This window comes from Lampetra fluviatilis, chromosome 38 (genome assembly GCF_964198595.1).
Source record: "Lampetra fluviatilis chromosome 38, kcLamFluv1.1, whole genome shotgun sequence".
Classification (NCBI taxonomy): domain Eukaryota; kingdom Metazoa; phylum Chordata; class Hyperoartia; order Petromyzontiformes; family Petromyzontidae; genus Lampetra; species Lampetra fluviatilis.
Window position 1 is genome coordinate 827781 of NC_136312.1, and position 24936 is coordinate 852716.

The 24936-nt window shown below is 55.6% G+C and overlaps 2 protein-coding genes across 2 annotated transcripts in view; both read left to right on the forward strand.

Moving 5' to 3' along the window:
• The first annotated feature begins 272 nt into the window (after positions 1 to 272).
• Positions 273 to 10654, forward strand: LOC144945667 (uncharacterized). Its single transcript, XM_078874234.1, has 5 exons — positions 273 to 433; positions 2530 to 2966; positions 3204 to 3581; positions 8779 to 8830; positions 10638 to 10654. The coding sequence occupies exons 2-5, from the start codon at positions 2559 to 2561 to the stop codon at positions 10652 to 10654; spliced, it is 855 nt and encodes a 284-aa protein (XP_078730360.1). The 5' UTR covers positions 273 to 433; positions 2530 to 2558.
• LOC144945544 (transmembrane and coiled-coil domains protein 1-like) overlaps positions 3505 to 24936 on the forward strand; it is a 40911-nt gene continuing 19479 nt past the window's right edge. The window contains exons 1-6 of the mRNA XM_078874002.1: positions 3505 to 3581; positions 11868 to 12011; positions 12721 to 12924; positions 20511 to 20759; positions 21578 to 22075; positions 22831 to 22922. Of these exons, the coding sequence (XP_078730128.1) occupies positions 11877 to 12011; positions 12721 to 12924; positions 20511 to 20759; positions 21578 to 22075; positions 22831 to 22922 (1178 nt within the window). The 5' untranslated portion in view covers positions 3505 to 3581; positions 11868 to 11876. The remainder of the gene's footprint in view (positions 3582 to 11867; positions 12012 to 12720; positions 12925 to 20510; positions 20760 to 21577; positions 22076 to 22830; positions 22923 to 24936) is intronic.

Consider the following 24936-nt stretch of genomic DNA (forward strand, 5'->3'; position numbering starts at 1 on the left):
TGGCTACATACAGTGCAAAGAAAGTTCAACATAGTGTATACAATACCGTACTTGTATCTGCATTGACGTCACGAATGGTTACCACGCCATGAAGTCAAGTCATGCTCGTGACGTCACCATATATTGGATTACCACATCAATGACGTCACGTCTTGTTTACAATGACGTCACTCGTTTCTTGGGTTCCGCCCTTCCATGGCTCTGGTCTCGTTCGTGGGGGCCCAGGGTATCAGGGGGGGCCGAGGGGGACCAAGGTCGGGGGGACCAAGGTCGGGGGGGGGGGGGCACCAGGGCATCAGGGGGACCCAAGGGGGGCCGAGGGGACCCCAGGTGGACGAGGAGCACCAGGGGGCCCGGGCAGAGCCCCGCGCTGAGCCGCGGTAGCGGCACCGCCTCTGCCGCCTCCATTGAGTGAGAGGAGACGTCAGCGAAGGTGAGAGTGGGTGGGTGAGTGGGTGAGTGGGTGGGTGAGTGTGAGGGTGGGTGTGAGGGTGGGTGAGTGTGAGGGTTGGTGGGTGAGTGGGTGAGGTGGGTGAGTGGGTGAGGTGGGTGAGTGGGTGAGGTGGGTGAGTGGGTGAGGTGGGTGAGTGGGTGAGGTGGGTGAGTGAGGTGAGGTGGGTGAGTGAGTCGGGGTGGGTGGGTGAGTGAGTCGGGGTGGGTGGGTGAGTGAGTCGGGGTGGGTGTGTGAGTGAGTCGGGGTGGGTGAGTGAGTGAGTCGGGGTGGGTGAGTGAGTGGGTGAGTGTGAGGGTGGGTGGGTGAGTGAGTGTGAGGGTGGGTGGGTGAGTGTGAGGGTGGGTGGGTGAGTGGGTCGGGGTGGGTCGGTGAGTGGGTCGGGGTGGGTGGGTGAGTGAGTCGGGGTGGGTGGGTGAGTGAGTCGGGGTGGGTGAGTGAGTCGGGGTGGGTGGGTGAGTGAGTCGGGGTGGGTGGGTGAGTGAGTCGGGGTGGGTGGGTGAGTGAGTCGGGGTGGGTGGGTGAGTGAGTCGGGGTGGGTGGGTGAGTGAGTCGGGGTGGGTGAGTGAGTCGGGGTGGGTGGGTGAGTCGGGGTGGGTGGGTGAGTCGGGGTGAGTGGGTGAGTGAGGTGGGTGGGTGAGTGAGGTGGGTGGGTGCAGGTGAGTGAGTCGGGGTGAGTTGGGTTGGGTGAGTGAGTCGGGGTGAGTGAGGTGAGTGGGTGGGTGAGTGCAGGTGAAGGAGTGGGTGAATCGGTGGGTGAGGAGGGTGAGTTGGGGTGGGTGAGTTGGGGTGGGTGAGTTGGGATGAGGGGAGACTCTCTGATACCCCCTCGCTAACCCCCTCGCTCCCTGGCCCCCGACCGACCGCGCTGTTCGTTGTGGGGTGGTCGCTGATTGGCGGCAACAGCGGTGAGGGAGCTGCTCGTGGTGCTGAAGGCGCTGATGGTGGTGATGACGACGTGGTGGTGTGGTGGTGGCAGAGGTCGCAATCGGGTACCCGATACCCGGCTACCCGTAACCGGCCGGGTATCGGGTCGCCGGGTATCCGTTTGCGACCCTGGTGCGACCGGGTAAGGAATCAAAACCCGTTTGCGACCTCTGGGCGGTTGTGATTGTGTGGTGATGTGATGGTGTTGGTGATGGTGCTAGTGATGTAGTGTTGATGTGGTGACGGTAATAGTGATGTAGTGTTGATGTGGGGATGGTGGTAGTGATGAAGTGTTGATGTGATGGTGTTCATGTGGTGATGGTGATAGTGGTGGATTTATGTTGTCATAGTGGTCATGTGGTAATGTTTTTGTTGATATATATTGTGGTGATGATGTTAGAGCTAGTGCGGTGATGTTGATGATTTTGTTGATTTGATGGGAGTGGTGATGATTGCGGTGATAGTGATAAGTGTTAATATTATGGTGGTGCTTATGTGTTGATGTGGTGAGGGTGGTTACTCATCGTGCGCATGTGTTAATGGTGATGTGGTGTTGATTATGATGATGCAGTGGTAATGTGGCAATAGTGGTTATTGTCACGTGGTGGTAGTGATGGTGTGGCGATGGTGGTAGTGATGGTGTTTGTGGTGATAGTGCTAGTGATGTAGTGTTGATGTGGTGATGGTGGTGATAGTGTGTGTAATAATTATCCTTATGTGGTGGTGGTGATGGTGATGTGGTGTTAATGTGGTTGTTATGTAATGTTATGGCGATGGTGGTGGCGTTTTGGTGGTAGTAATGATCATGGTGATAGGGTGCATGGTGATGGTGGTGATAGTGTGTGTAATAATTATCCTTATTTGGTGATGGTGATGTGGTGTTAATGTGGTGGTTTTGTAATGTGATGGTGATGGTGGTGGGAGAAATTGTGTTGACTTGTTGATGGTAATTGTAAATATGATTGTGGTGATGACAGTAGTAGTAATTGTGTCAGTCAACCCATGGCACCTGCGTCTTTCCCGTAACCTACCAGCGAACCTGATACCGCTGATGATGCTGCGGATGATGCTGCTCATACTGCTGATGCTACTGCTGGTGCTAATGATCACGCTACTGCTTACGATTCTGCTGCTGTCGCCGCTGTTCCCAGGAGTGGCCGCTCCCAACCGTGCGCCAGCGATGAAGCGCCTCAAGTCAGTGGGTGACGGTGCGGCGGGTTCTTCGGCATGGCCAGCTCGCCGTTCCGGCTCTCCGGAGGGCCGGGATGGTGAGCTGGCCACGGCGCCGGACCGGGGCCCCGCCGACGGCCACTCGCCCAGCCCTGCACGATCGGCCACCTCCCGCCGGTCTAGCCCGGCGCACGGCGGCGAGCCGTCTCACTCCGCCACGCCGTTCGGACACGGCCTCAAGCACCTCTTCCAGAGTCATCGGCGCAGAGCGGGTGGCGGCGGCGGTGGTGGCGGCACCGGTTCTCTGGACGTAGCGGCCCCAGGCCATGCGGAGCGCGAGCGCTCGCCCGAGCTGCACCGCGTGTCGTACGCCGTGTCGCTCAGGGAGCTGCCCGCCCGGCCCAGCGCGTTCAACAAGGTGACGAGAGTTGGCAGGTGGGCGGGCGGGCGGGCAGGTTAGTGGGGGCGTGAGTGGATGGGTGGGCGGGCGGGCGGGAGAGCGGGTGAGTGGGCTGGCAAGGGGCGAGCGGGAGTGTACGATAATGAGATTCATGAAACCCTTCGAGAGACCCTGAGTAGAACTCCCCACCCTGGCCACCTTTGTCTCCCCCTGCCCGCCCCTCCCCCCACCCCCCCACCCCACCACCCCACCCAGGTGCTGCAGCAGATCCGCTCGCGGCCCACAGGCCTTGGCCGGCGTTCGGCCTCGCGGTCGGGCGGCTCCGGCTCCTCGCTCGCTTCCTCATCGGCCACCGCCTCCGTCAACGTGGCCTCCTCCTCCCCCTCCCCCTCGTCGGCCGCCACCACGGCGGTGGCGCCGGCCTCCTCGTCATCCGCGTCGTCGCTGAGCGCGCCGGGGGGCGGGGCGGGGCCCGGGGGGGTCGGGGTGGGCCCCCCCGAGGGGCCGTCCCCCGGCGTGAGTCCCCAGGTGCCGCGCTCCACGGGGGGGGGGCACGACTCGGCGGTGGGGGGCGGGGGGCCGCCTGGAGGGCTGGACGGGGCAGGGGGGTCGTCCGGAGAGGATGGAGACAAGGTGGGTGGGTCGGTGCTTGGGTGGGTACTTGGGTGGGTGTGTGGGTGTGGGGAGAGCGGTAGAGTAGCGGTTAACGCGCTGCGCTATGAACATGGAGACCCGGGTTCGATTCCCGCTCACGGCCAACACCGGTGACGATTATCTGAACCGGTCCTGGGCCTCCCCTAGGTCGACTAAGCCTCAAATGAGTACCTGATGCGATGTGTAAACATCACAACTGGGGAAACAAAGGCGGCCAGGCGTGGTGTTGGCCACCTACCCCACCATGTGCCGTACCGGCTTTAACAGGTGCTCGCTGAAAGCACTTGCCCCAACAGTCTGTTAAGTTTATATGGGGGATCTTTGTGTTTGTATGTATGTTGAACTTGTTACGCGACGTACGTAGCCAACCGTGCTCACCGGAAGTGCGGGGGAAGGACAACAAACTAACACAAGACGAAGGTACTATGCAAACCCACTGGCTATCAACAAAGATTTGTTCATGAAGCCATCCAGATATATTAACACAGACACAACACAATTTAAACCGAGAAGATGGGCACAACTGAGCAACCATTGGAAGGACGTTATTAACCATGTAACGTCATAACTGGCTGTGATGCTTCCATCCTACCTGCCTATGTTAACAGTTATTTCCGACTCTTCTGAGTTACATTACCTTGTTAAATGTCTTCACATTAACAGGCTAAATGTCTCACTAACATAGCTGCTGCTCCCTTTTCCTCGATGCGGTGGTGGCGCTCGTTGCTTAATCGGCTGAATGTCTCTCATTAACACAGCCGCTGCTGCGGGAACTGTCTCACATTGACATGCTCATCTCTAATCTCGAGCAATACAATGGCGTCTTCAGCACCGTAGCTATGGGGTTACATTAACAGATTGGCATGCTAATCTCTTACATTTACTTGCAAATTCCATCTCTAGCCCCGCCCACTTAACCTTGGGTTGTACTCATCTCAAACCTGTATCACCTTTGGCTGCAGTAGCTCTCTCGCTATATTTCTTCCTGCCTCAGCAGTCCGGCTGCTGTATTTTTTGACCTGAAGACGATTGCTCGTGTTGCGATCGAAACCTCGTGATTTATTTTATTATTTTTCTATTTACGTGACTTTACCGAAAGACCCAAAGAGTACACAAAAAGGAGTTCTAAAGAGATGAGTTTGTCAATCTCGATGATTTAAAAGTGCATAATTCCAGTGGCCTTCACAGAAGCGCATCTAAAAGTTCGCGATGCGGTGACGTGATGTGGTCTTTCATAATATAGGTTTTTTTTTGGGTTAGATCGCGTAAATATAAATGTGTCGTTGAAACCGCCACCACCCGATACAGCCAATTAGTAAGTGTGCTATACTGGTAACGAATTGGCATGTTCTGTTTACGTGACAAACATTACTAATTGGCTGTGTTGGGTGGTGGCAGGTTTAATGACACATTTATATTGACGTGATCTAACAAAAAAAAAACTATATTATGGATGATATTGGTCGCAAAAGCCGACGTGTTAAACCGATGTGATCTTTATTCGATAGTTAGACAAAAGCCGCTGCTGTGAGTATCACCGGAGTTCACGTGATGGTTCATCGTGGCAAGCAATTTGTGTACAATAAGTGCGACCTTACAACAATGTATTTGTTCGGCAACCGGAAGCCAATGCAGCTCGGCGAGCACTCGAGGGACACGGTCAGATGTTGCAGTAGCCGTGGGTGGATGAGTGAGATGTTGGCTGAGTGAATGGGTGCGTGGGTGAGTGGGTGGGTGGGCTGGTGGGTCAGTGTGTGGGTGGCTGAGTGCGTTGGTGTGACCTGCATTACGTCCGGCTTGGTGTTCACGTGGTTGATGTTAGCAGTCTATACCCCGTCTGCTGCCACCAGGGGGCAGCACTCCCTCGTTGCTACTCAGTGCCAGCGCGGCGCGGGGGAGCGCCGCGAACCACCCAAGTCGCGCTCGGCTGCTCCCTGCCAGTCAGCCGCAGCGAGCCCATTCAGACGTGGGCGGCGAGCCGGGGGCCACGGGGCGGCCGCTGTCTCGCTCGTTCACTCACCCGCACCCTCGCTCTCACCCGCTCGCCTGCTCGCTCACCCGCTCGCCTGCTCGCTCACCCGCTCGCCTGCTCGCTCACCCGCTCGCTTGGCCGCTCGCCCTCCGGTCCGTTCCACTTGTTCCCCACGAGTTGTGGAGAGAGTGGAGAGTTTCCCATACCTGGGCAGTGTGCTCATGACCGGCTCCGGTTTGACAGCAGAGGTCTCACTCCGAATCAGTTGAGCGGCATTATCTTTTCATCGGTTGCGTAACGCTGTGTGGAAGCTACCTGGTCTGTCGCTCCGCACGAAGCTTCAGGTCTTCTCGGCCACGGTCATTCCCTCCCTTCTCTACGCTTGTGGAACGTGGACCCCCCGAATGGAAAATCTTCGCCGGTTAGAAACATTTAGGCTGGCCTGCCTACGATCCATCCTGGGTTTAACCAGGCTGGATTGTGTGAGGAGCTCACAAATCCTTGAAAGATCTGGACAAAATCACATCGGGGAGTTCCTGCGGCAGGCAAGGTTGCGTTGGCTGGGTCATGTAGCCCGCATGCCCAGTCAACGCATGCTTAAACAGCTTTTGTTCGGCCGGATAGATGGGGCTAAACGGGCGCGACACGGGATAGAGAAGAGATGGAGTGATGTGGTACAGGAGGATGTGGAGCTGAGTGGACTTGTCGATGACTGGTACCAGCGGTGTCAATATCGGCCTCTGTGGAGAAGGCTCGTGAGGGCACATAAGCGATGCTCACAACAACGAGCAGAGCGCCAGGTGGCTAAAGCACAGCAAGTTGGCACAGTAGGGGGCACAGGATGTGCATCAGCCAGTCATCTCAGTCATCTCAGTCATTCGACCCGTGGCACCTGGGTCCGTCCCGTGACCTGCCAGCGGGCGTTCTACACTTCACGTGGCCTCAAGGTACACATGGCCTGGCACAAGCGAATGGCGGTTGTTGTATTATGTGCATGTGTGTGGATCAGTGTGTGCGTGTGTGTGGATCAGTGTGTGTGCGCATGTGTGGATCAGTGTGTGTGCGTGTGGATCAGTGTGTGTGCATGTGTGTGGATCAGTGTGTGTGCGTGTGTGTGGATTAGTGTGTGTGTGGATCAGTGTGTGTGGTCGTGTATGGATCAGTGTGTGTGCGTGCGTGTGGATCAGTGTGTGTGTGGATCAGTGTGTGTGCATGTGTGTGGATCAATGTGTGTGCGTGTGTGTGGATCAGTGTGTGTGCGTGCGTGTGGATCAGTGTGTGTGCGTGCGTATGGATCAGTGTGTGTGCGTGTGTGTGCCTGACTAAGTTTCCATGCATTATTAACGATCCGGAGCCCTGTCTACGGTTACAGCCCCAAGCCGAACAGGTGAGCCACACTCACGCCAGTGAGCCACACTCACGCCGGTGAGCCGTGCTGGTGAGCCACTATAGTGCTGTGATGAGGATGCGTGTCAAATTCTGCTGCGTTTGTCAATTATTGTGAGCTTTGGGCAGCAAGGAGCTGGCGTGTGAGTGCGTGTTTGTGCACGTATGTGTACGTCCGTGTTTGTGAATGTGTGTGAGTGCGTGAGTGTGTAAGTATGCATGCATGAGTGTGCATACTCGCACTCGGTGGTGCTGGTCGATGTGCTTGGCGCTCCTATTATCAAGATGAAATGCAGTGACTGCTGTTTTGTGGGGATTTGACTTGAGCCTCCATTTCCAGAAATATCCTTCCTTGGTTGTTTAGGTCTTCCAGAAAGGTTTTTTTTTAGGGGTTATATTGCGTAAATATAAATGTGTTGTTAAACTCGCCACCACCCGACACAGCCAATTAATACGATTTGTCACGTAAACAAAAACGTGCCAATTCGTTAGTAGAAACGTCGTACTCGAATTGTAAATATTGTGGATTTACTCTCCAACACAGCAGTGTGCTGAAGTAGTAATTTACTGTCATGTTTTGTTTGCATGACAAACCTTACTAAATAGCTGTGTCCGGTGGTGGGTTTAACGACATTTATATTTACGCGATCTATTAAAAATATACCTTTATTGATAATAATTGGTCGTGAAAGCCTACGTGTTAAACTGTTTCAGTCTTGGTTCAGAGTGGATTCGACGTCGTTGAAAGTGTCTGCTTGCGTTGCCAGGGAAAGGTCATCCGCATATACAAATTGTGCATGACCCAGTTGGTGGCATGTCGCTCGTGTAGACATTGAAGAGCGTTGGCATGAGTACTGAACCTTGTGGCAATCCATTGTTGAGGAATCGGGGTGAGTCGGCTTTGTTGCCCATGTAGACACGCAGTCGCTTATTGCTCAACATCGTCCATATCAGGCGTGTTGTTTCGAGGCAAGGAATGGTCCTTGCGAGCTTGAACATAAAGCCCTTAACTCAGACTGTGTCATAGGCCGATGACAAGTCCACGAATTTCGCGTCGGTCTTGGATATCTTCTGGAATCCGGGGCAAAAACTTGTTTGCAGCAACAGCTGCGTCCGGGCCGGAATCCCGCTCTTGTTCTTCAGGGATCACTGACTCGATGGGGGGGGGGGCTGATTCTCCGGAGGATGATGATGCGTTCCAGGAGTTCATAGGTCGTGCACAGGAGTGATATCGGCCTGTAGCTTCCCGGGTCGTCGGTTGGCTTGCTCAGTTTGATTATGGCAATGCCCATCACCTCCCACCATGCTATTGCGATGCATCCAGTGTTCGTGGTTTTGGTGTACAGGGTTTGTCAGCCATTGGAGTCCCCTGGGGCCTAAGTGATGGAGGAATTCTGGGTGGGAGATGCCATCTCTGACGGCATCCTTGATCTTCATTGCAGCCAGACGCTCTCTCGCTTCCTCTGCGCTCATGGCGGTGGGAATTAAGGTCCATTGTCTGGTGGTGTAATCGGCGATGGATCTCTCGCTCGGTGTTTTCTGTCAAACGGTCCTTTTGCCTTCTCCACGAGTCTGGGGGCCGTGGAGTTGGACGGGACTCGAGCGGTCCGATCTTCTGTTGGGTTAGCAGCACCCAGGCGGCGTAGTAGGGCCTAGGCACGGGCGGCTGGAGTGCGTGAAGTTCCAGGGCCTTCAACGCACTCAGTCCACCGCTGGCGTCCGTCTGAGTCTAAAGACTCTCGCGGGGCCTTTGCGACCTGTGGGCTGCCCGACCGGTTGTCCTGTCGGAGAAGGTCCTGGGTCTCTTTTGTCGAGCAGGGAGTGGATTCTTTCCAGGTATTCTCGGGGGATGCACTCGTTGGCGGCTGCAGTAAGGAGGCCAACACAACTGTGATGACATTCCGGTATCGCAGGATTTCGAATCGCCACTCTCTCTACAGCCCCCTTACAGTGGTCCCAGTCAGCGTTGACCAGGTTCCACCCACAGCAGGGGGCACAGGTCGTGCATCTGCCGGTCATCTGTCAGTCTACCCATGGCACCTGGGTCTGTCCCGTGACCTCCTGCCAGCGAGCCTTCGACACTTAACGTGGCCTCAAAGTGCACCTAGCCTGGCACAAGTGTCGTGGTGTACGTTACGACCGATTATAAGTGGCAAATGGTAGTTGTTGTTGTTGTATACGCGTGTTCACGCACTTGTGTGTGAGTGGGGAGCAGTTCGCATGCTGCGTTCGATTCTCTTTCGCAGCCAATGACGATTATCTGAACCGGTCCTGGGCCTCCCCTATGTATGTATGTATGTTGAACTTTTTTCGCATCGAACTGCTAATCGGGGGTAAGGGCATGGTGCTGGCGACACCACCCCCTCCATCGATGCACCGTGCAGTGGCAAGATATGAACTACCTCACTTGGTACAAGTGGGTTCGCTTCTATATTTGCATATTCTCCCCGTGGTCACGTGGATTTTTATCTGGGTTCTCCGGTTTTTCCCTCCTTTATTTGGCTGCTGCTATAAATTTTCACGATGATGATGATACGCCATTTAGTTGAGCTATCATTTGTGATAGCCAGTGTCGCTTCTGAAAACGAGCTTCATAGCTCTGTGGGCAAAGACTGGTAATATAAAAAAAAACAGTTTATAGTTAGACTAGCTTTACTACCCGGCTTCGCCCGGGACTTGGATTCTTGTCTTGGATTAATACACGGCCGACACGAAGGGTTTGGGTGGGGGGGTGCGTGACGTCAGCAGGCACACTGCGTAACGCTGCCGCATGCGGGTGACATGACAGAGATGTGACGTCACCGCTCACTTGCTGTTATTGCGCCCCCCCCCCCCCCCAAAAAATATTAAAGTCTATTTTTATACTTTTTGCATTGTGTTCAGTCTGGAAACTACCCTCATGCCAAATTTCAAGTTTGTTGCATGTCGGGAAGTATGCTAAACATTTCGAACAGACACACATTCACAAATTTCCCTTTTATATATATAGATTAATACTTTATAGGTGCTGCTCGCGCGCAGCACTTGGCCCAACAGTCTCGCAAGAGGCTTTAAGAGGGATTTGTTTTCTGCCAGTGTGTTCAAGGTTGTTGTGTGTGTGTGCGTACGTGCAACCCCAGTTTGATTCCCGCTCACGGCCAACACCAGTGACGATTATCTGAACCGGTCATGGGCCTCCCCTAGGTCGACTCAGCCTCAAATGAGTACCTGGTGCAGTGTGTAAACATCGCCACTGGGGAGACAAAGGCGGTCGGGCATGTCGCTTGCCACCCACCCCCTCGTGTACCGTTTTAGGACCTCATAGGTGCTCACTAACAGCACTTGCCCCTACAGTCTGTTAAGGCTATATGGGGGATCTTTGTCTTTTGTGCGACCCCAGTTTGATTCCCACTCACGGCCAACACCAGTGACGATTATCTGAACCGGTTATGGGCCTCTCCTGGGTAAACTCAGCCTCAAATGAGTACCTGGTGCAGTGTGTAAACATCGCCACTAGGGAGTCGGAAGCGGCCGGGCGTGGTGTTGGCCATCCTCCCCCTCGTGTGCTGTGCCGGCCTTCATAGGTGGTGCTCGCTAACACCACTTGCCCCAATGGTCTGTTCAGTCTATACGGGGATCTTTGTCTTTGTGCATGAATGCAGTCGTTTGCCACACGCGTTTGTTATCTAATCCCGCAGATCAAGTGTCGGTGTAATGGCTTGGCGTGTGTGTGCCGTGTGTGCCAGAGCGGTGTGTGTCCCGGCGCGTGTGTCTGTGTGGGTTGCTGTGTATGGGGAGCGGTAGTGTAGCGGTTAGCGCACTGCGCTATGAGCCCCGCTGCTGACCCAAAGTTTATTCCTGTTCAACGCAAACACCGGTGATGAGTATCTGAAGCGGTATAGGGCCTCCCTTAGGTCGACTTGGCCTTCAATGAGGACCTCGTGCGGTGTGTAAATATCAGTAGTACAAAGGCGGCCGAGTGTGGTGCTGGTCAGCCACCCCTCGTGTGCCGTGGCGGCCTCCATAGGTGCTACTCGCTAACGGCACTTGGCCCTGCAGCCTGTTAAAGGCTACATGGGGGATTTTTTTCTTCGTCTTGTTTAACTTCTGTAACTCGCACGACATCGCATTCTGCCCGCACACATACACACAAAGACAAAGATCCCCCGTATAGCTTTAATAGACTGTTGGGTCTTGTCGTGATAGCGAGCACCTATGAAGGTCGACACGGCATGCGAGGGAGTGGGTAGCCAAAACGCCCTTGCCGCCTTTGTCTCCCCAGTCGCGAAATTTCCACACTGCACTGGGTACTCATTTGAGGCTAAGTCGACCTTGGGGAGGCCCAGGACCAGTTTGCATATTCTTCACCGGTGTTGGCCGCGAGCGGGAATTGAAATCTGGGCGCCGGGTTCGTAGCGCAAGCATGCTAACTATTGCGCCACCACTCCTTCCCATGCACACATACACACACGCACGCGCTCACCCATATGTGACAACACAAGCTGCCAACCACCGTTTGTTAAGCGAGCCTCTAGTTGTTGAGCCAGGAAACTTGACTTAAACTCGCCCACTCACTCACCACACCACAGGTCACAGAAGCTCACTCATCCGCTAACTCGCCCACTCACTCACTCGTCCACTCACTCACCACACCACAGGTCACAGAAGCTCACTCAGCCACTAATTCGTCCACACACTCATTTGCCCACTCACTGACCACACCACAGGTCACAGAAACTCAGTCATCCACAAACTCGCCCACTCACTCACCACACCACAGGTCACAGCGGCTCACTCACTCATCCACTAACTCACCTTTTGTGTGTGAACAAGACGACGATGTCATGTCGCGTGTGAACAAGATGACGATGTCATGTCACGGGTCTGTTCCGTTCCCCACCCTTACCCCCTCACCCTTCACCCCCCAGGTGGACCGCATGGACATGGCGCCCCTTTCCGCCGGCTCAGACGGAAGCGCAATGTCGGGGGGCGCCGATGGCGTGGACTTGGGGGGGCTCACCGGGGACCCCCACAGGACGAGGGTCGTGGCCCTCGAACAGCTGCAGCAGAAGGTGGGCGGTGGGGGGGTGGGGGGTGGAGGGGGCGGGGGGTGGAGGGCGGAGGGTGGGGGTGGGGGGGACGGGGGGTGGGGAGTGCGGCGGGGGGGGGGTGCCCTGGGTGAGCAAGAGTGGGCGAGTTGGGGAGCGGTGGCGCAGCGGTTGGCGCGCTGCCCTACTAACCCGGCGACCCGAGGTCGATTCACGCTCGTGGTCGCAAAAGCCGGTGACCAGTCGTGGGTTCCTCTAGGTTGACTCAGCCCCAAATGAGTATCTGGTGCAGTGTGTGAACATCACCACTGGGGAAACAAAGGTGGCCGGGCATGGTGTTGGCCACCCACCCCCTCATGTGCCGTGCCGGCCTTCAAAGGTGCTTGCTAACAGCACTTGCTCCGACAGTCTGTTAAGGCTATACTGGGGGGATCTTTGTGTGTGTGAGCGAGTGTGATTGAGTGTGAGCAAACGAGTGAGTGAGGGTGAGCGTGGGTGATCGAGTGAGCGTGAGTGAGCAAGCAAGTATGAGTGTGGCTGAGCGTGGGCGAAGGTTAGCGAGCGTGAGTGAATGTGTGCGAGAGTGAGCGGCTCATTGCGCCTCGCCAGAACCGGTGAGTTTCGGCTCGTTTGATTTGTTCAAGTGACCGAGTCGCACAGTTGCTCACAACCGATCCCGGGGACATGGAACGCGAGCGACTCAAAGGCACGCCATGCCCCCCCCCCCCACCAGGTGCTGCGTGTGACGGAGCGGATGCGCATCGAGCAGGAGGCGCGCGATGAGAATGTGGCGGAGTATCTGAAGCTGTCGCACAACGCCGACCGGCAGCAGGGCGCGCGCATCAAGCACGTGTTCGAGAAGAAAAACCAGAAGTCATCCACCACCATCGCGCAGCTGCAGCGCAAGCTCGACCACTACCACCGCCGCCTGCGCGACGTGAGTGCCATCCCCCCCCACCCCCCCCCCCGCACCGCCACCACCGCCACCGCCCCAGGGACCCGGAGACCCGGAGGCCCCAAGGCCCGGAGACCTGGAGGCCCCGGGGCCCCGAAGCCCCGAGACCCAGAGACCTCGAGACCCGGGGACCCGGTGACCCGGTGAACCCAAAGGCCCAGAGACCCGGAGGCCCCGAGGCACCGAGGTTTTTCCGCAGCGTACGTAGCCAACTGTAGTCAACTGTGCTTTATCGGAGATGCGGGGGGAAGTACAACAAACTAACACACAGCAACAAGCGGTACTACAGAGATGATTTTCCAATAGAGATTTAAATTGCCTGAGTGGAGCAGGAGAGGCGTGTACAGGACTGGAGCAGTGATCCGCAGGGGCCCAGCTGCAGTCTAACCAGTAGGGGGGGGACTCCTAGTGGCAGCCACGATGGCCGGGAAATGTTATCTACCTCGCCTGGTATGGAGGAGGTCGTGGGTTTGATCCCGACCCTGACGCCTGCTGTATATTAGGAGTTTGCGTGTCTTTTTCCATGTGGTCACGTAGATTTTTTTCTGGGTCCTCCAGTTTTTTGCTCCGCATTCAGAATCAACATCAGCCGTTTAGAATATTTGGCTGCTATAAATGACCACGTGACGAGCCACTTCGTCGAGCTGTCATTTCCGATGGCCAGGGTCGTTTCTGAATAAGAGCTACACAGCAGCTTACACCTGGTAAAGTCAAAATAGTTGAGTAGTTTACAGATAGCTGTCCATGTGCGTAAAACGAGGCGAACGGAGCACCCGCCCAGGGAACAAACCACCAACCATATCACGGGATGCCTTTTTGCCAGTTTCAAAGTATGAAAAATAAGAATAGGTTTTACCCTTTCTGCCAATAAAGCAAGAGGTATTAAGATGTTCAAACACCGATATAGCGTCAGTTTATTACTGATATAGCTTCAGTTTATGACTGATATAGCGTCAGTTTATGACTGATATAGCGTCAGTTTATGACTGATATAGCGTCAGTTTATAACTGATATAGCGTCAGTTTATAACTGATATAGCGTCAGTTTATAACTGATATAGCGTCAGTTTATGACTGATATAGCGTCAGTTTATGACTGATATAGCGTCAGTTTATGACTGATATAGCATCAGTTTATGACTGATATAGCGTCAGTTTATGACTGATATAGCGTCAGTTTATGACTGATATAGCGTCAGTTTATAACTGATATAGCGTCAGTTTATAACTGATATAGCATCAGTTTATAACTGATATAGCTCAGTTTATGACTGATATAGCGTCAGTTTAAGACTGATATAGCGTCAGTTTTTAACTAATATAGCGTCAGTTTATGACTGATATAGCGTCAGTTTATGACTGATATAGCGTCAGTTTATGACTGATAGCGTCAGTTTATGACTGATATAGCGTCAGTTTATAACTGATATAGCGTAGTTTATGACTGTTATAGCGTCAGTTTATGACTGATATAGCGTCAGTTTATGACTGATATAGCGTCAGTTTATGACTGATATAGCGTCAGTTTTTGACTGATATAGCGTCAGTTTATATGTGATATAGCGGGTCACCCCCAGCTATGAATGCTCTGATGCGTGTGTAATAAAGGACTCTCTCTCAGATGTCGATCTCCGTTGTCCTTTATTGGGTTCGTTGAATCTCGATACCACGGCGTCTCGCTCGGGCCCGCGTCCCGCTCGACGACCACTCCACAGCCCTCGGCTGCTCCCGTTATACAGTCTCCCTGCTGCTCCAATATGCAGTCTCCCTGCTGCCCCGTCAGGCAATCCTTGCAGCCACACCGCTGCCCCGCTATCTAGCGTCACTGCTGCCCCTTTCACAGCTAGCCTCTCCCTGCTCCCGTTAGCTCTCTTCGTCTAACCGGCCCCTGCCATGGTTTATGAAGCTTAGGGGAGGTCCCCGGCCGCACCTGCGGGCAGTGCAGCCATGTCATGTCCCCCACTCGCCAGGGGCATGTACCAGTTGAGCGCCGGGCGCAACGCTCGTTTCGCGCCTGAGTCTTGGCATTAGCCAACCGGGCCCCCTCCCGTGCCTCGGCAACGCGTCGAACCGTGTCCTGAATGTATTCGGGGAGGGGTTTAACAGGACCCTTCGCCCCCATACTCAGCTGTACTTCCACCGGCGGCACATTCTCGCGGCCATACATGAGAAAAAATGGAGAATACCCAGTGGACGCATGAGGCGTCATCCGATACGCGGAGAGTACCCCAGGTATATGCAAGTCCCAATTAGCTTGTTTCTCGTCAACCGTGTGACATAGCATGGCCGACAGCGTCCGATTAAGGCGTTCCACCATGCCATCCGTCTGCGGGTGGTAAGGAGACGTACGAACCTTCTTGGTTCCCAGAGCAGCACACACTTCTGCCAACAATTTGGAAGAAAAATTTCGCCCCTGATCCGTGAGTAGCCTCTCCGGCGCCCCTTTGTCCATCACATATCCAAATAGGAAGGCGTCCGTGATAGACGCCGCCGACTGGTCGGGTAAGGGCCAAGCCATCGGCCAGCGGGAAAGATATTCCACCCCGACCAGCAAATATTTATTACCCCTAGCGGATGGCGGGAAAGGTCCCAAAATATCCAGCGCCACCAACTCGTTTATTCGAGACACTTGTATAGACTGCACCGGCGGCACGTAAGGGTTTTTAGGCGGCTTCCGCCGGGCACACCCAGGACACGCACGAATGTGTCCGACGACATCCGTCGTCATGCCGTGCCAGAAGTAGTCTTGCTGTAATGTTAACAAAGTCTTCTGCACCCCGAGATGTAATAAAGTGTCGCCGTGCAGAGTCCGAATCAATTGGTACCGTAGCGACGACGGTACCACCAGACGCCAGCGGTCATGCAATCCCTCTCTCCACATGAGCAAACCATCCCGGAGAGCGGCCCCCGGCGTCCCACTGGACAGCAATCTTCCCGCCCCCTTCGCAGCCTGACTCCGTAAAGCCCCCAACGAGTCGTCAAGCAATTGTTCGCGAATCCATACCGAGCGCGGCAGGTTCAGAACCCCATCGGCCGGTCCTGGGCACACCGGAGCCCCAGGCACCTCGACAGCTGACACGACAGGCCGAGGGAGTAGCTGAACCGGCGTACACCTATTCGTACCCGACGCGCAAGCGCAAGGGGACCCCTGCGGTAATCTGGAAAGTGTGTCCGCATTCGCATGACGCGACCCCTTCCGATATTGTATGTCGAAGGAAAATTCCTGCAGGGTCTCCAACCATCGTGCCAGTTGGCCAGATGGTTGGTCAACCCTCAGGGCATATTGCAGAGCCGCATGGTCCGTGCGCACAATAAATGACCGGCCGTAAAGATACGGCCGATATTGGCGGAGAAAATGGACAATAGCCAATAATTCGCGGCGAGTGACGCAGTAGCGGGTTTCTGCCGGGGACAGCACACGGCTATCGTAGGCTACCACGCGCTCCACGCCGCCTTTGGACTGTGACAGAATGGCCCCAATCCCAGTGTCACTAGCGTCCGTATCCAGAATAAACGGTCTATCAAAATCCGGATAGTCCAATGTCGGCGCAGTCGCCAACCGATGGCGTAGGCCCTGAAACGCCGCTTCCTCCGGCGGACCCCAACTGAACCTCCGACCCTTACCCGTAAGGAGGTGCAAGGGCCTAGTGATCATAGCAAAGTTCGGGACGAACCTGCGATAGTATGAGGCGAACCCCAAGAAGCGACATACGTCCCCAACCGAGGCCGGGGTTGGCCAGTTACGGACGCACGCCGTCTTCTCCGGGTCCGTGGCCACCCCGTCCGCACTGACTATGTGTCCCAAATAACGCACGGATCGTTGCAGTAGGTGACACTTTTTCGATTTGAATTTTTAATTTGCGGAGCGCATCCTAGCAAAAACCGTCTTCAATCTCTGCAAATGTTCGTCAAATGTGCGGCTAAAGACGATGACATCGTCTAAATAAATCAAACATGTTTCCCACTGCAGAGCCGTTAACACCAGCTCCATCAACCGCTGAAAAGTGGCGGGAGCCGCATTCAAGCCCATCGGGAGGCAATTAAACTGAAACAGTCCCTGCGGCGTGCGAAAAGCCGTCTTTTCCCTCGAGGACTCGTCAAGGGGAAGCTGCCAGAATCCCGAAGAGAGATCCAATGTTGAAAAAAACTTCGCCCCAGACAAGGCATGGAGGGAATCATCCATACGCGGAAGTGGGTACGCGTCTGCGACGGACACCTTATTCAATTTCCGAAAATCGACGCAAAATCGCAGTTTCCCATCCTTCTTTTTCACAAGGACTACCGGCGCGCCCCATGGACTGTTAGACGGGGATATAATATCAGCGGCTAGCATGTCCTCCACTGCCCCGCGAACCTGATCCCGCTCCGTCGGGCTCAACCGATGTGAGTTCAACCGAATCGGAGCGGCATCCCCCGTATCAATGTGGTCGGAAAGCAGGGAGGTGCGTCCCAAGTCAAAATCATCCGAGCTGAACACGTCGGAATAACTTAGCAACAGCGCGCGAAGCGCGGACCGTTGCTCTCTGGTCAGGGATGAATTCTCTCCACATAACTCGGCAACCCAACGGTCATCCTGCCACGTTGGCCCCAAAACCCCCCCTACCATGTCCCGGCAGACCCGGTTGTCATGGGTTGTGAGCGCGGTCGTGGCGAGAGCCACAACCGTTCCAGCCGGGACACTGACATTCTTTGCACTCCCATTTAGTACCTGTAAGAACGGGGGCTGGCCCGGCCGGACAATTGTTTGTGCCCCAACCAGCGCCGAGCCGCCCGTTATAGCCGTGGACGGCGATAACAGAACCCCCGCCGCTCCCTCAACGCCAGGTACTGGCTTCCGATATCTCAACGGGATAAGCATCTGCGAACCAGGTGGAATGTCAACAGATACCTCGGACAGTGCCTGCACCTGGCAAACAGGGGCAGACCGGCTCCATGGCGACGGTAGGAACGAAATTTTACGCCCCCCCCGGTAATTCAATGCAGTTTTGATCAATCCTTATTTGAATGTGCATTTTTGCCAGGAAATCAGTCCCCAACAAACAGGGTACCGCAAGGGACCTAGAGATCAACACGGTCCCTGAAGCCGACACCCCCCCGATGGATATGTTGGCGTCCACCTGGCCCACAATGCCCATACTTCCCCCATTCGCCGCTATGCATGAATCATAAACCGCTCGCACTCTCCCTGGCGGAATGCCCAAAAGATGGAAAATGACATCCGAAATAATGGTCGCGGACACACCGGAGTCCACCAAAATTCGCACCTCGACCCCCTGAATAGAACCCGGTACCGTGGACGACACCGTAGCGGCCGCAACTACCCTGCGTGCCAATCGGCGCCATTGCGTCAGCGAGCGACACGGGTCAACCGGAGGCACCTTGTTGTTAACGACACACGGACCGCGCGGCGATGGTGATGCATGAGGTGACAGGCCTTGCCGGGTGTCTGGTGCGCACCGACTTGCCTGTACTGGTGGGTCTTTTCGCGCGGCGTCCGTGGTCGAGGCCTCCTGCTGGGGCGGCCCCGGAATGCGAGCCCAACAGTCCCTGGCGAAGTGGCCCTTACGGCCGCAGCGGAAACACTCCACGTCGTTCCGACGCGCGGCACCCCCCCTGTCCCGACGCTCCCGCGCCGGTGGCACGGACCTCGGCCCCGTCCCCCCCCGAGCAGGCCACTGGGCGGAGGCGGCCGTCAACTCCTGCGGACCCTTGTCGTCAGGAACGTAGATCGCCTTCGTAGGATCCCACCCCGTAGCACCGCCTTCAACGACGGGCCCCCCCGTCCAAGCCGACACCTGCTTCCAGCGTCGGAGATTAAATTGAGCGTCCAAGCACTTAGCCACAGCACGGGACGTCAATTTATCATGGCTGCACACCGGCATGGGGATCCCCAGGTCTCTAGATAATTCGAGCATTTTGCCCAACACGAGGGGCTCCAACAAATCGGGCTCCGTCTCGGGGTATGCCGCCATCGCCAGTTCCAGAACTGCGCCTCTGTAGGCCACCGGCAAATTCATCAGGCGCCCGTTGGCGCTGAACAAATCTCCGATGGGCGTCGTCCGGAGGCTAGTACGCATCCGCCATCTCCTCGAAGACACCCTGCAGCGTCTTCTTCTTGTCTGCCTTGATGGAGCGGAAGAACCGGATGGACTCGTCGTCGAGAAGTGTTGGTAAGACTTCCAGGGCCTCCGCGTCCGTCCACATGGCGGAGCGTACGGCCGCTTAAAACCGGCAGGCGAATGCGCTCCAATCGCTGCCGATTGAGAATTCTTTGACCGTTGTTAAATGACGGCTGCGGGTTCTTGCTCCTCCGTCCTCCTCCGATGGTGACACGCGCGGCAGCGACAAGATGGCGTCGCTCCGCAACGTGTGCAAGATGGCGGCTTCCCGCGGCGGAGGGCGCAAGATGGCGGCTTCCCGCCGTTCTTCTTCGGCCACGCCCAAGATGGCGTCTTCGTGCCGCGTGGTCGAGAGGGCTGATGGCGACGGCAAGGCCCCGGCCCATTGTTCCTCGCCGGGCCTCCCCGAAGTTGTCGTCGGCGTCACGAAAACGCACAATTGCGCCAACACCGTCTTCAGCGCCTCCAGTTGCGCCGCCACCTGTCGCCATCCCTCGTCAGCGTCCAGTCGCGCGGATGGGCCCACCGAGGCGGCCACGTCCTGCACGGCTGGAACCCCGCTCGTCCCCGCTCCGCTTTCCTCCTCCATCATGGGTAGCGCCACCGCTGGAGGGAGGTCGTCGTCGGAAGATGTTGCCGAAGATGGTGCAGGGACGGTCTTCTTCCTGAGCTGTTTTGACATGCCGTTTCACTTCTGACACCAATGTAATAAAGGACTCTCTCTCAGATGTCGATCTCCGTTGTCCTTTATTGGGTTCGTTGAATCTCGATACCACGGCGTCTCGCTCGGGCCCGCATCCCGCTCGACGACCTCTCCACAGCCCTCGGCTGCTCCCGTTATACAGTCTCCCTGCTACTCCAATATGCAGTCTCCCTGCTGCCCCGTCAGGCAATCCTTGCAGCCACACCGCTGCCCCGCTATCTAGCGTCACTGCTGCCCCTTTCACAGCTAGCCTCTCACTGCTCCTGTTAGCTCTCTTCGTCTGACACTGATGGCTGTCGGTGTCGACGTCTCCGACCGCGTGGCGACCGCGCCACACTCTCCGTCTTGCCCAGCGTGGCCTCCTCGTATTTCACTCCGTCTCAACTCCCCCTTCCCCTTCCGGTTCTCTCCCTAAATCCTCTCCCCCACGTGACCCTAACTCCACCCACACCCCACGTGACCCAGACTCCGCCCCCCCTCAATCCTTGCTCGCATTACACGTGTGGCATTGTTTTTGTGCTGTTCGCTTTTTTGGCGTTGTTCTCCGGTCTGACGCTGGACGTGAGACTAGGCCCTCAAGAAGGCTGCTATCTCTGGTGTAGGCTAATCGCTTTCATAGACAATGCCGTATATTAATAATTATCAGAGCCATGTTTGTTTGCACGTTCACCGCAAGTACTGCTCGTGGTTAAGACTGATTGTGAGTTTTAAAACCATCAACCCCAGCGTTGCCGATCACCCCGCAGATGGAGCAGAGCGGCAGCGGCAGCGGCGGCAGCGGCGGCTCCCAGGGCGGAGGCGCCGGCACGGCCCCCGGCACCGGCCCCCGGCACGCCAAGGGGGTGGCCCTGCGCGGGTTCGGCGAGGGCGTGGTGGACACGGTGCGGGGCGGCCTCCTTGGCCTGTCCCACTCGGCCGCCGGCGCTGTGGTCCACCGGCCCCGCGAGTTCTTCCGCCACCACTTCGGCAGCGCCGACAACCTGCACGACCTGCAGGTGGGCGCCTCGCGGGCCACGCAGCCGGCCGCTCGTCTACCCCTGCGATTGCTCACCTGTGCTATTGCTTACCTGTGCGATTGTTCACCCTTGTGATTATTCACCCATGAATAATCATAAGTCACTGCCATGGCAGCCGGGCGAGGGACGTGGGGCCTTTAAGAAATAAAAGGTGGGGGCTTTAAGGAGTAAGAGGTGGGGGCTTTAAAGAAGAAGAGGTGGGGGCTTTAAGGATGAGGTGGGGGCTTTAAGGATGAGGTGGGGGCTTTAATGAAGAGATGTCTCTAACTTAAACAATTTTTTATTTCGCTAGGTACGGCCCCCACTGAGCTATAGAGAGCTCGTTTTCAGAAGTTGCCCTGGCTACCACAAAGGCTAGCTCGAGGAAGTGGCTTTTCATCATCATTATCACGTGGACGACTGACAGTCGAAGCGCCATGCCATTGGCAGCAGGCGACCTTGTAGCTGACCTTTGTAGTTATCATAACCACCAAATACCAAGATCCCCTCGCCCACCCGTATAGCCTAAACAGACCATTGGGGCAAGTGCTGGTAGAGAGCACCTATGAAGGCCGGCACGGCACACGTGCCGGCATTTGTCTCCCCAGTGGCGATGTTTACACACCCTGCCAGGTACTCATTTGAGACTGATTTGACCCAGGAGATGCCCAGGACCGGTTCAGATAATCGTCACTTGTGTTGGGGGCCGGCAACTCGGGTTACCGGGTTCGTAGCGCAGCGCTCTAACCGCTGCACTACTGCCCCTCACCACCGCCACCTTCATCACCTCTACCATCACCTTCCTCCCCACCCCCCAGCACACCACACTGGACGACTCGCTGCCCACGCTGCACTCCAGCCACCTCTCCGCCGCTCCCTCCTCCACCTCCAACTTCGCCGCCAACTCCACCGCCGATGACGCCTTCCCGGGTCTCTCCTCCTCCACCACGATGCTGGCGCCATCCTCCACCGCCACCGGGGGCCCCGCAGCGCCGGCGTCGTCGTCGCACTCTCCCCGCGGCACCGGCAGCGACGACGACTGCTCCAGCGCCACGTCCGGCTCCCTTGGCGCGGAGAGCGGCCTGGGCCTGGCGCTGGCACCACCGGCGGGAGCCGGGGGGCCGGCCGGCGCGGCGCTGCACGGGGGCGGCACGGGCGGAGGGGGGGGCAGCCCTCGTGGTGGTGGTGGCGTTGGCGGCGGCGGTGGCGGCAGTGGTGGCGGTGGAGGTGGTGGAGGTATGGGGGGACTTTCGGAGGCTCAGCGACGAGGCCTGGAGACGGTGGTGGAGGAGCTGAGAGAGATTCGCGAGGCGCAGGTGAGTGAGTGAGCGACACGTGATGCAGCGTGTGCGGTGTGTGGTGTGGTGAGTGAGCAAAGCGTAATGCGGTGTGTGTGATGTGGTGTGGTAAGTGAGCAATGGGCGATGCAGTGTTTGGTGAGCTCTGGTTCGATTTGTGCATCCCTGTGTGTGTGTGTGTTTGCATCTGTGTATGTGTTCCAACCAATTTGCCTGTGCGTGTTTATGTCTGCACGTGCCTCTGCGTGTGTGTATACCGTGTTCATGCCCAGTGTGCGTTTGTGGGCAGTGGTAGCATAGCGGTTAGCGCGCTGCGCTACGAACCTAGCGACCTGAGTTCGATTCCCACTCACGGTAAATATCGTCACTGGGGAAACAAAGGCGGCCGGGCGTGGTGCTGGCCACCCACCCCCTTCGTGTGCCGTGCCGGCCTTCATAGGTGCTCGCTAACAGCACTTGCCCCAATTACACGGGGGATGTTTGTCTTTGTGTGCGTGTGTTGACGCCTGCGTGGGTGTTTGCGTATGTGGGGAGCAGTGGCGCAGTGCAAAGCGCAAACCCGGCGACCCGATTCCCGCTCACAGCCAACATCGGTGACAAATGTCAGAACCGATCCTCGACTTCCCCTAGGTCGGCTCAGCCGTAAACGAGCACCCGGTGCGGTGCTGGTCACCGACTCCCGGCCTTCACGGGCGCCGCTCGCCGTAATGGCGCTCAGCACCTCCGACGGCGCGCTGAGGCTATGCGGGGGACCTTTGTCTTTGTGCGTGCAGGCGCGGCTGGGCCACCTGCTGGAGGCGGTGAAGGCTCAGCACCAGCAGGAGTACGCCGTGCTGTCACAGAGCCTGCACGAGGAGCGCTATCGGTGCCTCCAGCACCTCCACCGCCCACACCATTGTCGTCATTGTCATCACCATCATCAACATCATCATCATCATCATTGTCATCATCAACATCATCGTCATCATCATCGTCATCACGATCATCATCACCATCATCATTATCGTCATCGTCATCATCAACATCATTGTCATCATCGTCGTCATCGTCATCATCATCATCACCATCATCATTATTTACGTGATTATAAGGCACAGCAGCCCCAACAAAGGGCTTCCAAGTGCCATACAGCAAACAAAAACAAAACCCTCTCTAGTTCACCTCACATATCCTCGGGGTTAGTTAGCGTCAGCGTTCCTTTCTCAATGCAAGAATCTCAGGGGCGAGGCGCGGTTCCTCAGGCAGAGAGCTTTCCAAATACGAGGGCCTCGAAGGACCGGATTAGGCCCCGAGCTCAGAAACCTTTTTTTTGCCGAGAGCGTGTCCGGCAGAGGGGCACGGACACAGACCGAGTGCGAGGCCCTCCAACTCCTAGAACAAGGACTGTAGTGTTGCACCGTGTGTCGGTCGAACGCTGCTCCTTCCCATGTTAGCAAGCCACTGGGAGCTACGCCACTTTTAAATCATCATCTGGATTGACACACTCGTCTCTTTAGAACTGCTTTTTGTGTGTTTGTTTCCTTCCTTCCCCTGCACAGTTAGCGCGGTGGGCTACGTCTGGTGCCAAAGAAGCTCAGCATACATACATATGAGTATAGGTCTCTATGGGTCTCTGTGGTTCTATATAAGTCTCTGGAACTACATGGTTCTATATGAGTCTGGATCTCTGTGGGTCTCTATAAGCCTATTCCTTCCCATATTAGGAAGCTGCTGGGAGCTGTGCACTTTATATCATCATCGAGATTGGCAAACTAATTTCTTTAGAACTTCTTTTTGTCTTTAGTTTGCTGTCCTTTCCCCTGCACCTTTGATTAGCAAGGTTGGCCACATGCAGTGCCAACGAAGTTCAACATACGCACGGTTTGCTGAAAGAGTGCTTTGTGAACGGAGCGCAGTATCACTTGAATCCGGCACCGCGGTGCTCAAGTTTTAAGCCAGCAGTGGAGTAGGCCCAGAGATGCGACTATTGGGTGTGGGTATAAGGCAGCGTCACGTAGCGCATAGGGGCCCGGTCGGCTACAAGGCCCCCCCCCCCCATCCCCGAATCAACAGATATATAAACAGATAACAGAGAATGTTAAGAAAAATCATTCTACAAAAAATGTACAGCAAACCCTTGTTAATTCCACACATATGGACCTCTGGCCTTGCCGAATTATCCAATATTTTGAATTGTGTACAGTGGTACTCCTCAATGGCTCTTGCCCAATACATATTTTTCCAAACTCTTCACACACCACACGTATCGACACACCCTGCATCAATTCTATCCAAAACTTTTGATTTGTCTCACAGACGAAAGGATTCATACTTCAGTCCCTTGCTAGTACTTCTTGATTTAGGCATAGACGACGTTTCTGCACAGAGTGCACATAAACAAGGTCAAGTCCAAAGCGACAGGTCTGCACTGACGCTGACCATGCACGCAGCCACCAGACAGAGTCGTTGTTTTGGTTGTGCCGCCCGCTGTTGCTCCACGTGTATGCTGAAATTGGACCATTTGGTACGGCGATTCGCCTCATGGCGTATTACTGATACTGTATATGTGCCGAAGGCCTTAGCCGTGCCAAATTATCCCCAATTACGAATGATCAAATACCGAAATGATGAGGTTTTACTGTAGTCATAAAAAATGACCTGCGGTCTACCGTGAACCAAGCCCAGTGATCAATGCATCCTGGTTATTGCATCAATTCGAGCAGCATTATGAAGTATCGCGATCCGCCAACCCTCTTGGAGGAAGTCCTAGACCGCCGTGATAGCAAGACGCTGCACGATAACTTAATTGTGAGTAGTATTAATTGTGAGTAGTGTTAATTTTGAGTAGTATTGATACCTTCAAATATGTGTATGAATACAGTCACTGTGAGACTCTCTTT

What these genes read in the sequence shown, in the direction of transcription:
- LOC144945667 (XM_078874234.1), top strand. Translation starts at nt 2,559, where the DNA reads ATGAAGCGCCTCAAGTCAGTGGGTGACGGTGCGGCGGGTTCTTCGGCA. An exon ending in GGCCCAGCGCGTTCAACAAG is followed by an intron (nt 2,967 to 3,203) that starts GTGACGAGAGTT and finishes CACCCCACCCAG; the next exon opens with GTGCTGCAGCAGATCCGCTC. An exon ending in CCGGAGAGGATGGAGACAAG is followed by an intron (nt 3,582 to 8,778) that starts GTGGGTGGGTCG and finishes TTTGTCGAGCAG; the next exon opens with GGAGTGGATTCTTTCCAGGT.